Source organism: Dysidea avara, chromosome 7 (genome assembly GCF_963678975.1).
Source record: "Dysidea avara chromosome 7, odDysAvar1.4, whole genome shotgun sequence".
In the NCBI taxonomy this organism is placed as follows: Eukaryota; Metazoa; Porifera; class Demospongiae; order Dictyoceratida; family Dysideidae; genus Dysidea; species Dysidea avara.
This window is the reverse complement of record NC_089278.1, coordinates 15,413,715-15,429,259: the sequence shown is the minus strand read 5'-3', so window position 1 is coordinate 15,429,259 and position 15,545 is coordinate 15,413,715. Positions and strand designations below refer to the sequence as shown.

Genomic DNA, 15,545 nt, shown 5'->3' with positions numbered 1-15,545 from the left:
ATATATTTCAGTAAAATTTTATAGATTTCACTGAAGTACGGGGATAGTTAAGGTGTGTAATGGCTGATATCTCAAGGAGACACAGACGGTGATAGCTAGTAGGAGGTTACAATAGTGTAGAATAACAATGTCAACTGAGAGTGTTGATTTTACCTCTGGAGTGGGCGAAGAGGACACTTCGTTGGTGTCCGAACGAGTATCAGCCCTAGCACAAGCCATCTATGAGGAATTTCAGAAAGTAGTTGGACAGTTTGGAGCTGACTCGATATCCAGTTTAGCGCCACTGATAGTTAACGTGTTGGAGAGCTGGGATTCAGCGTTGAATGATAATCGTGATCACTTAGCCGCCTTGGAGGAACTGAGCGAAGAGAATGTACAGCTAGTAACACAATATGAACGAGAGAAACAGTTGAGGCGAGAAACTGAAGAGGTGAAGACTAATGATTCTATTTAATGCACACCCGTAATTACATAATTATGTCAACTATGCTGCTATAATTTAATAAAAGGGTTGGTGGAAACCTGTTATGTGGACACTTGAAAAGTAACACCTGAAAAATCCAGACTGACCTGGCCACTGACAATCAGGACACTTAAAGGCCTTCCCAAGGTGTCCATGTTATACATGCTCTTGTGTTAATGGGAATAACAGCTGTTAGTAGCATCAGAATTGTAGCTGGATAAAGGGTCGACCCTAGCTATAGTGTAGTGTTAGTAGGTGACTATTGTGATTTGTAAATATTTGATTGTATTTAAAGTAAATACTGTGTGTAGTATTGTGGCTTCAGTTTTCTGACAATATTTAACAAATAATTAGTACAAGCCAATTAGCAGGTTACCATACAATGGCCACACTTGACTACACCTTTACTTGGGAAAAATTCTTGAATCCTCCATATTGTCGCCACGTTTACTATGAATTTCACCTGGAATAAATTACGTACCTTGTGCCATGTGTGAATTGTTAGATTCATGTCGTGTGTTGCCCAGAGTAGTGCAAGACGTATGTATCTTAAACACCACTTGAAATTTATGCACAATTCTACTTGGCATTTCATGTTGGTCTCGCTAATTGCAATGTAATGTTGGGGCTCACTGGGATGTTTAGATCATATTTCATGCAGCAATGTAATTTTGTTTAAGAGCTCTGGATTTCTGATAATTGATAAATGATTACTTCACTTATCCTTTTTGTAGAAATGATGCCACCATGTAAACATTCACTTCATAGGAAAAAGCCCATGTAGTTTTGGATAGCACAGACCTATAATCTTATGTCTGGGCTTTAATCGTGGTCTGCCTCCATTTTGAAGTTTATCTCTTGCCCATCCCACCACCCTCCTCCCCTTTGCGAGCACTTGTGATACTACTTCGCTCGTCCAGATTTCCTATCTTGTTTGGTGAGAACTCTACAAGCAGTTTAGTTTAACCTATAGGCTGCACCTTGATCACCTTGATCAAAAGTCTGTTCACTTGGAGAAGTTAAAGTGAACACTATAACTGCTGCAGCTTACTTGTTATGAACCACAGCGACTCATGTTTCTTTGTTTCAAGTTTCTTGCCACATGTTTAGTTTTGATTGATGTGTGGCCTGATAGATAGATTAATGGCAAAGCAAATGGAAATTGTCACAAGCTGATAGGAGCCCATTGAGTTATGGATTGTATTATAAAGATATATGTAAGGATTTGCATTTTTCCTTAGCAAAAAGTAACTTACACAGCTAGTTTTGGACTTACCATTTTGCGTTAGGGTAAAACCCTTGGTATCATTTTAATCCTTGTTACATCACAAGTAGAATGACATAAATTGTGTAGCCATAGGACATATGATTCAAAAGTTACAGTGCATTGTATAAGGCCCTCGAATTATATTCAGTTTCTATTTTTCTTGACTATGCAGGTTTAAGGGTTAATAGCCCCAATACCCTCACAAAACTCCCTTCCATCTACCACAACTCAATTCATGTTTTCCTAACTGAGAATCATGTCCATACTTCTTTGTGAATGTGACTAAAATGGTTTCCAAGCATCAGTTTCATCACCAGGTGCCATGTTTGACTGTCACACATGCCAGCCATGTCATAGGGCTGCCACAGGAAAGAGTAGTTCCATATTGCCTGATTTTTACTAATTGAGCATTTCCACTTGTTTCTATTCAATTTTTCCCATAAGTAGTAACAAGAATGAAAGAGATGACATTGTTCAAGTGCTCCAGATATGAATCACAATAAATATAGTAGTATTCACTTGATGTTAGTAGTTGGTCCATTTTCTCAAGTGATTTATCCCAGAGGAAGTGAACAAGCCAGTGAGTAAATTAAGAGCTAAGAGAGTGAAGACAGATGTACATCACAAGGTCACATTCTAGGTTTATGTTATATTGTTGTTACCTGGGCTTGTACATCTGTGTAATATTGCATGACTGATCACTGTTCCTTTCAGTTCTAACAAATATTCTGTTCATGTTGAAAGGACAATGGTTTTCCTTCCTACTCATGGAATCACCAGTACTGACATTTTCTGTAACAACAGTATCAGTGGCTTGGCTTTCTATATCCCTTAAAATGCTTCATTGTAGATCTGTGTTGATACACCAGGAATGTTCTGTTTATCACATTAAGTCTGGAGAACCCCACTATTTCCTTGTCATTTAACAAGTCTATCCCCACATGTGCTGCATATTTTAACATGACACTGATTGTGGTTCATAATTTAATGTGAGCTACTGACTTGGTACCTGCAAAAAATGTCTTATGATAATATATGGCATTAAAAAGAAGTGTTAGTGAATAGTATCACAAAGTACATCCTAGATTCTTATGTACTCGGCCATGCCATACGATCCACTCCAGAGGTGGGCAGTATTTTAGTAATTGTAAGGGACTCTTTTTTTTTGGAATAACTGATTGGGTGTTGATTATGGGTGTTGATTATGCAGCTATTATTGATAGCTCACAGCACACAAACATACAATATAGTTGGTACTTGTAAAATATATTGTCATCTTCAAATTTGAACTTTGAAAAAGAAACTGGCAAGTAACACATCCAGGACATGTCCACCTTGTATTAATTGTACCATATCACGATATTAGTAGAAATTTTATAAATGTTTCTTGTTGTCCAGCCCTCCCAATCCATAACCATGGTCTCTGTCATAAATGTTCAGCTAACTATTATTGTCAGTGCTCAGTTAACTATTATTATCAGTGCTCATAGTCTCTGGTAGAATGTTGTAGACCAATGTTGCCATTACATAACCAACTATGTTTAGAGGCTGCTCACCTGAGGCACCCGTCAACCAATGCTAAAAATTGATGTACGTCCAAGTATTAAACTAGTACAATTAAAATTATGAAATGAAGTGGGGTTCCAGTAATAAAAAAGGTAGCAAAGCAACAAACAAGATATATAGTGATGGTAACTATTACGGCATAGCTGTGTGGGAAAATCCCTACATTTTGATGTCAGCATCCGAAGTATGGATTTTCTCACATAGCTATGTTGCAATAGCTACCATAGTACTTTTAGCAATAGGTACCATAGTGCCATAGTTGTTTTTTATCACTGGAAGCCTACTTCTTTTGCACTAGTACTGTACGTCAACCTTTTTGTTATAGCCTGGCTCAGCTGTGTGAACAATAATTATTGTGATCAATAAAGTCTGAATACAAACAGCCCCTGTATGGTTAGTATGGTACTTTGTTATATAATAATATGTGTGGCTGTGACTGCTTTATTAGAGTATCTTGATCTCGCTGCTTATCTTGAGTGAACCGCACATAAAATTAAGGGGAGTGGTAGCTGTGTCTTGTTTTTTTTTTACTGCAAAACCACAGCTGATTACAGCTAGATCATTAAGGGGTAGTGTTGCACCGATAATCGGATCGGTTATCGGAAAAAAACAATATATCGGCTGTGTTTTTTGTATATTGGTATCGGATCAGCACCAAGATGAAAAAACAGCAGATACAGATATATGAATTTATTCAGAAATACATGCTCATGTGCACCAAATGATGTATACAAATGTACTGAGTTGCATTTTCCTGTATTATAATGTTGTTATTACTGCTTCAATGCACTGTCAGCTGTTTTTGTACCAGTACTGCCACTATAAACAAGCTAAAGTGGTCCTTCAGTAGTAAAAATTGCTACAAAATAGACATGTTGTATTATATCGGATCGGCTACGTTTATTGGTTTGAAAATATTATCCAATATCAGTTATCGGAATATCGGCAAAATCTCTTATGGGTACAACACTATGAAGGGGCATGGTAGTCGTTAAGGGTGTGGCAGCGTGTTTTGATCATTTAAGGGCTCAGTTGTCTAGCAATCGTTTTTAAGTGCTGCTACAGGCATTGACTCCCTTTTACCAAGATTTTACAGTAGGTTGAAATATGAAATCATCCGAAGTTGCTAGATATGATGCCTAAAAATTCAGTTAGGGCAACTGATGCAGTAGAAGGCCCGTAGTTTACAAGTGCTACTGTTACTGCTTCTGGATTGAAATTGAATTGTGCATTAATACATTGGAATATCATAATTGCTAGACTGTTATGTAGGTGTTGTCCACTCAGGGGTTGAAAATTTGTTAGAATATAGTAAATTTTTACACAGTTCAGGTAGTGTGTATGTGGTGAAACGTATAGCTTGTGAGTGTAGCTATAGTAACACCTCGTATATGACTATTTATATTTGGTACTAGACATGCTCAGGTGGTCTCGTTAATGAGGTCATCAAGTACACATATATTTGGTACCCACTTGACATGCATGGTCACTATAATGAGGTGGTCTTATTAATGAGTTATTTTACTTGTAGCGAGCACTGAAGGTGGAGGATGCTAGTGACCAAGAGATTAAAGATCTTAGTGAGGAACTTGCAAAACTAAAAGTGACTTGTAAAGAAAATGACACAAAGATGCACAGTCAGCAAGAATTGAGTATGTTAACACAAAACTGAGCTATTTGATTGGTTATGTTTTGTTACTAGTTGATAGACTAGAAGAACGTTATGAACATATGAAGAAGGAACAACAAGAATTGAAGCAGAGAAATATTGAGGTGTGTATGTTGCTGTGTCTGTCCACCTTTTTATTCACTGCCCGCCATCCAGTCTGTTAGACATTATGCCCATGAGATGGAAGCGATGAACATGTTGCTCCAGGCTAAACAGCAAAGGTGTGTAAATTATAGCTTGTATGTTACTTTGGTTGCTCTATTAGAGTATTTACTTGACTGCTCTATTAGAGTATTTACTTGACTGCTCTATTAGAGTATCTCAATTGATTATAACGTGGAAGGTGAAATGTAAAATGTTGCTAATTAATAATTATAATGTACAATTACATTTATACTACTGAAATGTAGTGGTATATATGGTTGTTTGAAATTGCCAGCACAGCAGTAACATAAAAATTTAAAAGGAGGCTTTGGCTGAAGCCGTAGAAACTAGGGCTGAGCGATACTGCCATTTTAGTATCACGATCGATACTAAAGCCACTATTCACGATACTGAATACTTCACGATACTTACAAATATGTCAATCATAGCTGGTGCTACATAGTGTATTCCTCAGTATTCCTGCAGGAAGTCTTCAAAAGTAGCATCAAACTAGCCACTGTCAACTATGTTTACAGTAACAGTTATTGTAACACATGCTTTGAAGTTATGTTATGGTGTTCACACCTCTCTGCAGGGGTAACCAGGTTATGACTTACAAGGATTTTTAAGCCTAGCACAGCATAACAAATGGCTTTTTAATGACAGTAATGTACAGGCATGGTATCACGATAGTTAATAACAAAATATCGCGATATCGATACTTTCAAAATATCGCGATATATCGATAAAACGGTAGTATTGCTCAACCCTAGTAGAAACCCATCTAGATATGTTACTTCAACTACAGTTGATTGACTATAAGATGGACAGTGAGACCTCTCTAAACTAACTGCAGTAAAACCTTGTAAATAAGAATGTAGATTTTGTGCCAACCAAGTCTTCGTTTTTATCTCTGAAAGAGACAAACTTCATTAGATTTCATTGGTCTATAAAATTCAATCTATATCATTATTTGGAAAATTTCTCTTGCAGGTCACAAGGTGAAGATACGTCAGAGATGGACAAACACAACTATCCCGGTTATCATGACTTTATGTCGTCATCACCTAGGGGTGCTAAGAAACGTGTTTTACCAGTTGCCCCACAGCAGAGACGTGTCAGGACGCAGAATAGCTTGGTGGATAGTTTTGAAGAGTCATATGCTGAAAAGGTGACGACAACTCCCTCACTGTATCATTGTGTAGCTTTATGTTGTTACCATAGATGCAAGCAGAGAGGAATGTCTACTCACCTGAGATGGTTTCCAGGGGAGCAAAAGAGTTGACTCCCCCTAACTTAATTAACCTTGCTGAAGAGTCTCGTAGTTCTGAGATGCTTGAAAATGTTGGAATAGATGATGATAGTGTAGAGATAATACAAGGTGGCATTGCCACGGTTACACATCAAGTGGCAGAAGAGCTGGAACAACAGTCATTATTTGCTGAACTACAAGGAAGTGAAGGATTTGAGCCAATGAGAGGTGAGTATGATGTGTTGAGATTTGGTTACTATGGTCGGTTGCTAAGGAATGGACAAGCTCATCATTGATAATGAAGAATTAATTAGTCTTAAGTGAGTGGACATGTAAAACAGTCTGTGTGTTACACTGTTGTTGCAGGAATGAACTTACTTATAAAGTGGATGACCTCACAGCTCAGCTAAGAACTGCTAGAGAGTATGTCTGTCTGTCTCGCATTTGTAATAGTTGTGTACAACATTGTTTTGTTGCTAGGGAGAAGTTGATAACACTATCTAGTCTACAAACACTGGAAGTGGCAAATGGTCAACTCACCAATAAAGTGAGCAGTGTTGTACAGATTGGTATAGTGTAACGTGGTGTGGTCCTACAGGTGAAGAGTTTAGAGTCAGAGTTAAGAAAAAGTCAGAGATTGTTAGAGGACCTTAGAGAGAAGACTAAACATGAAGAGGTATCCATGGTGATGTGCTTTTTGCACACTGCATGGGACTGTGTTCTCTGTGGGTCCAATGTTCTTCACATTAAGTCATGTGATAGTGTAGTATTTTTGCTTGTAATTTCAAATACAGGTTTAACTAAGTGTGTACCTTCCTGAAATTGGTTTGGGAAAGATGTATACGTGTCTGTCCACACACCCATGTATTTTATATAATAAAGGCTGTATATTGATGGTTAACTTCCTTTTATTGTTTTTGTTGTGTTTGCTCGCCATCATTGAAACCGCTTAATGCAGCTTGCCTACAAGCTGTAAACTGAAAACAGCACACTAGGCATTGTAGGCTATAAGGAATGGCAACTTACAGCCTGTTTACACTACAGGTCGCTCTGGACGAGATCACTTCAGTTCGACCCAGATTGATTTTTTAGCCCCATTTATATACTACAAAGGCCAGCCCGCTCCAATTACCAAAAAACTTAAACCCACAATCATATTTTTCATCAAAGTAGAGATTGTTGACGGAGTTAAGGGACTTATGTGCTCTATTATCATAAGACTAGTTAGTAGGCATGATTAAGTTTTCAGGGTTGACAACAACCTCTCAATTATGTTGGTTAACTATTCATTCGCATGCGTACCTGTTTGTTTAAGAGTCCTTTTGTTGTTCTTGAGGCTGTCCTTCCGTATCGTCCCCTAAATACTTCACTGTTGCTTCATTTTGTCATTGCAGTCGCCATTTTAGCTGTAGTTCTCCGTATCCTTATTACGGTTATTAGAGCTAAATTGAACTGTAGGTTTGCAACTGTTTATACTGGGCGAGTAGAACAAACTAGATCGAACCAGACCCACATTCCCTAGCAGGTCCATTTCAGAGCGGTTCGGTTTGATACGGTATGCGTTTACGTTGACTTGGAAATTACTCTGATTTGAGATAGTTCGAATTAGATGGCTAGTGTAAACGGGCTGTTACAGTCAATATGTGGTTGTTCTATTAGGATATTTCATTGTTGTCACTGTGCTCTATTAGATTATCTCATCTTTCCATGCAAAAGCTATTTAATCACTCATTGTTCACTGCACCTGTTATGCTAGGATTATGTTCCAGTCTTATTGTGATCATTTGCCTCATTGATACCTTTCATTGTCATTACAGATCACAACAGAGGGTGTACGCTGTTCCAGAGTGGAACTAGCTAAGATCTTACGAGAAAGAAATGAATACAAGGAGAAGTACCTTAGTCTGATGGACCAAGTGAGGTGAGGATCATGTGATCTGAGAGATCCCCTTGGGACTATTGGCACATATACCACCATGGTGATGGTAGTCATGGTAATGGTTGATATCTACTTCATGTAATGTGATCATTACCATATTTGTTCAGTCAGAAAATAATATGGTAAATCTATTCTAACACATTCATAATTATGGAGTGATACTGTACACCCTGTTGGAGTGGTTGTTATGGTAACATGTTGTGATAGGTTAAATGATGAGTTGAACTTGTTCAAGAGTAAAGCAAGAAAATCTCGTTGGATTGATTAGTAAGATTACATGTGGTACTGTGACGTGTGTGTGTGTGTGTGTGTGTGTGTGTGTGTGTGTGTGTGTGTGTGTGTGTGTGTGTGTGTGTGTGTGTGTGTGCGCTTGCATGCATATGGGTGTGTGTATGCATGCGTGGGTGGGTAGGTGCATATGTGGTAAAGTACAGGAGTGCAGGCTGGATCCATGTTATATTTGTACTCACAAAATACTCTAATAGAACAGTAATTTACTCAAGAGGTCATTTTTATCTGTGTAGGGGGCATGCTCCAGATCCTCAAAATTAAAATATGCCATAAAAATGTTATTAGTGGTAATCATCTAGCTGGATAGACTAAATTTATCTTCCTATATTGGTGTGCTAGAGAGGTGCTATCTCAGTCTGGTTGTTGTTCTTGTCACAATCTCATTTAAAGTGAGTTTGCTATTCACACAGCTTGGCGGCCATGTTTAGTCCTGCTAAGAGGCGTCAATTAGAAGAAGGTTTTCACAGTCCTGCAAGACGACCGATGTTTGGTACTAATAGAGCACCTGATCACGACCAAGAAGACTTTAATGAACCGCCGTATGTTGACCATGTATTCTTACTGTGATTCTAATAGTTTCATGCAGACCATCTCCAAGGCAAACACACCCACAAGCATCTCCAGCTAAGCGTAACGTGCTCATCCCAACCCTCAAGAGATCAGCGTCCAGAGCATCTGGTGAGTTAATAACTATGACATCACTTTTATGGTAATGGCTACCATAATGTATAGGGGAATTTTTCAGAGCCATAAATCTATAATATAATTATGGTTAAGCAATCAAGCATACTGCCAGAGATTGTCTAAGGTTTATAAGAGCTCCGGGACACTTGTGGCATAGAATATTTGGCGAGGTGTCAAATGTTGACTTTTCTTTTGAGGCCACTAGTGAATGATGATTGTGACCAACTTTTGTATGGACAATAATGAGAATACTGTAAACAAAACAGTTGAGTGTAATGAATTTTGTGTCTACTCTTTAGCATACAAAATAGTTTGTACCTGTCCTTACACTATGTGATCATTTTATGATGTCATTGTGTTTATTGGGGTGTGTGTGATCATTTGATCGTGTCTGTTCACATGATCCCCTAGATGATATGTTGCTGACATCACAAAGTTGGTTACACCCATCTGATTTCAACTCTGACATAATAACAATGTCACCTAACAACAAGCCAACAGAGAGTAAGATTCCAACAACAATCAACATCAACACATGTCGCCCGATGAGTTACCAAGAAGAGGGTGCTAAGGTGGGGTTGTGTAATATTTGCCCATGGTCCCATTTGTATTTAGTGTACGCGGTTTATTCTGGAATCAGGGTACCTCACTAACATTGGGCACTTCAGAATGGTCCCAAGGTGTCTGGAATAGATATACTGTATAAAGGGGGTTTACTGTAAACATGATTTTCCCTGAAGCTGGGTGCTGCTTTAGAAGAAGAAAAACATGTTACCATACTTAACCGTTACGGCACATAAGCCTATGTGTAGGCAAATACGCATAACCTAATGTTGCCATGTGTGTAAACAAAGCATTCTGTAAAAGTTTTATGTGTCTTTAAGGGTTAAAATAAAACTTCACTCAGTGGTGTTCAATATATATAGCATAGTGTGACAATCACATGATGCTGTTGTAGGTGTTATGTGCAGCAGCAGTCAACCCGGCCATGTTCCTGTCGGATTATGCAACTGCTGTTGCCATTAAAAGAGAGAACACTTCTTCACCAGACGCATCCATATCTCTTGTGTGGGTGTGTACTAGCCTGCCAAGCCTCACCAAGGTATTGACCACCCTTACAGTGGTAGAAATAAGAGTCAGAAATTGGTCAGCCAGTTTTGAGAAATAAAAACATTTTGAGGTTTTCTCATTGAAAATGTACAGTATTTTTGTCCTAAAAAAATTGGTTAGAAATGGCCAATTATTTCTACCGCTGTCTTTATGAGGGATAATGTGTCAGTTGATGTGTTGCCAGGTGTCCATTGTTGACGTTGGTGCAGTAGGTGAAGTGCTAGACACATTCCCGGTATGTCAGACCCCAGTTACTTGCATCACATCAGTGCCACAATTCAATCCTGATGATCCAGATGTGTTGGCCAGTAAGTGAGCGTTCTATTAGAATATTTGATGCCCATGGTCTGTGTATATATACTACACTTCTGGTATTAACTGTACTGCTGTAGTACGCTGTTTACATGACACAGGTTTAACCTCATGGTGTGATAGTGGGATATAAGACACCTATAACACTAACTCACAATGCCAAATTGGCAAGTGCTATACAGTATACCACTTTCAAAGCTACATTAACTATAGTTGCACAATAAACATCCTCCAATACTAATTACTGACTTTTTTCACTATGTGGTGTTAGTTATGCGTGTCTGAAGGCATCAGTAAATGAGTAACTCAGTTCTTTAAATTGTTTTATTAGAATATTTCATCCCCTCAGGCTTATCAACTGAAATGAGATCCAAGTCATTAGTTAGTCCAGTGAGGCCATCATCAAGAGAGTCTCATTCTGCTCCAGTCAGTCGTACCAATAGTCCATCTGACCTGCCATCCTCTCGGCACGTTACAATGTGGATTGGCAGTGATTCTGGAGTGTAAGCCATCCTGATATGCTGTTCATGGTAACAGCATGTTATTTGTTGTTTAGCCTTTATGTCCACTCTGGATTCAGCCATTGGAAGAAGTGTATCCATGCTGACAAGTTGCCAGCAGCGATAACATCGATAGTGTGAGTATCACATGATCACATGGTGGTGTCACTGTTGTCATGGTGATAATAACACTGTAGTCACTTGAAGGGCAAAGTATTTGTATTGCTAGACAATGCAAAGGTGGCAGTATTTAGAAGATTTTCAGGTGCTGGTAATCATAATTATAATCATGTATTTCACGTTATTTGTCATAGATGGCAGTTGGGACTGGGATGGGTACAAGCTGGTTGCACTTCAGATCAGAAAAGATCCCGGTATTACAGTTTCAGCGATGAGTGCAGTCTGGCATAATGTGTGGTGTTCAGTTGGGAACTATATTTATGTTGTTAGTGGGAGCTCACTGAAGATTGAGGCACAGTTTACTGTACACCCTCACAAGCGCAGTATCATTAATTCCATGTTAACTGTTGGGGATGGTGTTTGGGTGAATATCAAACAGGACTCTACACTAAGACTGTTCCATGCTTCATCATTTCAACATTTACAAGACCTTGATGTGGGACCTTCCATTAACCGCCTCTTGTGTAAGTCTGTTGTTAAAGCAACTACTCTGTGCATGCGTGTGCGTGTGTGTGTGACACTTTGAGACGAATGCATGTTACAACGGCTTGTGTATTTTGTTCTATTTAGTGTTCCACTCTGATCGTCGCTATACAAAACTTAATGTTAAGATATCCAGCATGGTGGCTGCCCACAATGCATTATGGATAGCAACGGACACTGGAGTGATTGTACAGTTTCCTTTCTCAACTCCAACTATGGTTGCCGAGGAACAAGGTGAGACCTAGGCTTATTATCCTATATTGAGAACTGCTATTACACTGTATCCTAGGTGACTTGCTCCTATATATTGTAGAGTTATAGACCTGTTAAATCAGTTATTTTTGTTATAGGTTGGGAGGTGATGAAGTCAGCATTCACACGTGACCAAATTCCAGAGCCATTAGATGTGAAGACAGAAGAAGCAGTGGATGTTGCAGCTGTTGATCATCATGGCCATGTGAGTATTGTAGTTGTTTACAGGAAATTTGTGTGGCAGCTGAACAATAGAATTCCATTCTAATTTATGGTTTACATAATTACATAAGAAATAGTACCTGTTGGTTTATAACAGGAGAATAATATATAAGCCACATTGTTGACTCACTCATCTTATTGGGTTTCCTTATTAGGGAGTGTCATGTGACCATCACCTGGTGGGTGTGTGTCTATATAACATAGTGTTGCTGTGACAACAAACAATTGTCTGTGGTGGTTAGTCTTTGTAGTTGTTTCAGACCACGAAAATAGTTGTGGCTATTGTTTGGCCAAGTACGTAATATCACCACTTCATATTTATTGTGAGCACAAACATCATTTCTTCTCACACTGTTAGCACTATCCTAGGTTAGCCAGCTAGTTAACCCATGCCATGTTGTACTGTACCTGGGTCAGAAGTAACATGGCCAGGCTATTAGTGTGCATGGTATGGAATCTCCTCCCTACAAAACTTGTAATACAAATGTCAATTGGGGGTGATGATATGAGCAAATGTCTCCTCATTAATTAGGTGGGTGGTCGACCTCCTAGCGGTGCTGGTCACTCTTCGCCGGACAGCCTGCGTACTGTGTCCCCATCATTGCTCCCTGTTAAGAAACCAAGTTTTAGTCCATTTTGTTCTGTGGATCAAATCAGAATATCAATACACTGTCATGTGAGTGGAGTGAAGGGATTGGTCTGTGTTCCTGGTAAGTAGTGTATACATTATGTGTATGTTTGTACATGTGTGCTGTGTGCGTGTGTGTTGTGTGCATGTTTAAAGTACCCTTTAGAGCATAAACTGACCTGACCATCTCAGCAAAAATCAGCTTATTTAGTACAAGCCCCAGTGGTATATATGTCATGTTACAATGTGATAGATGTAAACAAGATTGTCATCATTTCTTCATTTAAAACACCTTCATACTTGTATGCACGAGTGACTACAGGATTTTCCAATTCATTGTGAAATTTTAAGCCATATCCCAACTCTTTAGACCAGTGCAACCAGAAGTTATGCCTGCGAATTTATATTCCTGTAGTATAGTTGCTGTACAAATCCTTTACTCTTCCTACTGTATAGCATTATACTTTACTAAACTACTCAATTCCTTGGACACTGCAGATAATTAAAACGAAATTAAGAAATTGTGTGAACTAAGTGGGGTTTTGCTGAGATGGTCACAAATTAGCTTGAAACTTGGATGATCCAAAGGTTAATCATGTGATCTCATGTGATCCAGGTGTGTCATCACCGATTGATATTTATGAGCCACTTGGGGGAGTCTACATTGGACTTGGTGACGCACCCCCCAAGCCAGCATTGTTTGTGATGTCTTGTGGGGAAGGACACCTTGACCTGCGGACCGCTGAGAAGGTATGAGGACTGGGGGGAATGTCCCTGTGGGATAGGGTGTTTCCCAATAGTTATAACTGGGGTTGGTACAGTATATAAATCATTTTAAACGTAGCGTTTAAACCAGCCTGGCCCCAGGTGTTTATTTCTTAGAGCACACGAGGCACAGGGTGATTGTGGATAAAGTGGGTGTTGAGAGTGCTTATATAAACGGACCTCCATAGTTACCCAGAGTATAATTGAGCCCTTGTGTGTATTTGAGACTACTAGCTTTATTGTGAATAAATGTGGTAGATGGTATCCAGCTTAATGTTCACCAATCAGAACATAGCAGTGGCTATTGCTGTGGATTAAGCAATCTTACTGTCTTGGATACCTTAATATGGTACCTTTATGTGATGAATTGTCATGTTAGTCCCTTACTAGAAGTGTATAATAAACGTTTGGAAAATGTCAACTTGCAAATATTTCATAAATAATAAATACCATCCAGCACATTTCTCTCCAAGACTATCTGTTGAACTTTGAAGTTGCTTGTCACTATTCAGTTCTCTGATAGTATGCTCCCTGTTTGGGCACATCCTGTGTACAAGACAATGTGGAAATCAGTTTTATTAGGAGAGCTTTGTCACTGTCTGAACCGTCTGCATATTATTATGCTGTCCATGGTTAGAAACTTGTACAGTGGGTTGACTTTCTGCAACTCACCAATTTTATTGCAATGCTTGAGGTCTTTTCTGTTAGCAGGTTTTTAACCATTTTAAGAAACTGCTAGCAGGTCTTTTAGTGGATTATAAAGACCTCATTGTCTCCCAAAGATCAAAGAATTCTATTCATACCATTTTTCAAGTAGTAGTAGTGAACCATTCAAAAAGTTACCTCCTATTATGCACATAAAATGCTGCTTGAAATTATTAGTTTTGGTACTGATGTATTCCAGGTCATCCAGACACTGAATGCTAGAGCAGCCGGACACACTGACCTGCCGAGTGCAGCGTCAATCATCAGTGACAAGAATTACATCATGGTGTGGGATATAGTCACATGATCCACATCACATGATCCATACCATCACACAATGAACTGTATCATACAAGTAGTTAGTGTCTTCTCGTCAGGTAGCTACTACTACTACTACTACTATTACTTTTGTACTAATTTTTTTACACACACTGTTAACTTATCTGCACATTTGGTTTGCAATGTGATGTGTTGTACATAGTCAATACAGTGATATAGTTTATTAATATATGTATCAATGAGTGTTGTACACAGATGGCACTACAACCATTGCTATATACTAAACTACTTCGGCTCAGATGAAGCTGTAGTATAGTGCTATTATGTGTAGTAGCTATGGTTAGTGCCCGATATTATCATATATACATCTAATATCATCTTAAAATTGCAATATTATCATTGTATTTCAGTAATTCTCTGTATTTAGTGCAATTCTGTATATTTACTCATATTTTGCTATTCTTTGATGGAAAATGCTAGGCAAATTATAGCCAAGGAAGGTGTTGGTTATATATTTCTTGGAAAAAATATTTTTGCTATACCACCAAAATATGGATATTGTGATATTTAGTAATATCGTGATGTCCCAGGTGGTGATATATCGTTGGTAAGAAATTGTGATATCGCCCAGCTCTAGCCATGGCCGGTGAAGCATGTCTGTCATTTATTGATCATTCTAACTATACCAGTTACATAAACTTTTCCTGTTAGTCACTGCCCATGTGTGTCGCGTGTTCTATGTAGTGAAGGAGCAAAAGCATCTTCAAACTTTTATCTCCTATGGACTTCAAGGTCCGATCTTTGACCTAATGTTTACACTGGTTGTGCTGAATT

The 15,545-nt window shown here is 38.6% G+C and overlaps 1 protein-coding gene across 1 annotated transcript; it reads left to right on the top strand.

Moving 5' to 3' along the window:
• Positions 1-4: 4 nt before the first annotated feature.
• On the top strand, positions 5-14,942 carry LOC136260940 (C-Jun-amino-terminal kinase-interacting protein 3-like). Its single transcript, XM_066054859.1, has 26 exons — positions 5-430; positions 4,828-4,948; positions 4,999-5,069; positions 5,122-5,186; positions 6,103-6,280; positions 6,334-6,589; positions 6,636-6,681; positions 6,728-6,784; positions 6,842-6,908; positions 6,960-7,037; positions 8,179-8,282; positions 8,508-8,567; positions 9,002-9,130; positions 9,178-9,269; positions 9,687-9,847; positions 10,234-10,377; positions 10,570-10,693; positions 11,047-11,200; positions 11,254-11,334; positions 11,395-11,462; positions 11,512-11,841; positions 11,948-12,094; positions 12,211-12,317; positions 12,867-13,044; positions 13,579-13,712; positions 14,632-14,942. The coding sequence occupies exons 1-26, from the start codon at positions 128-130 to the stop codon at positions 14,737-14,739; spliced, it is 3,363 nt and encodes a 1,120-aa protein (XP_065910931.1). The 5' UTR covers positions 5-127; the 3' UTR covers positions 14,740-14,942.
• The last annotated feature ends 603 nt before the right edge of the window (positions 14,943-15,545 follow it).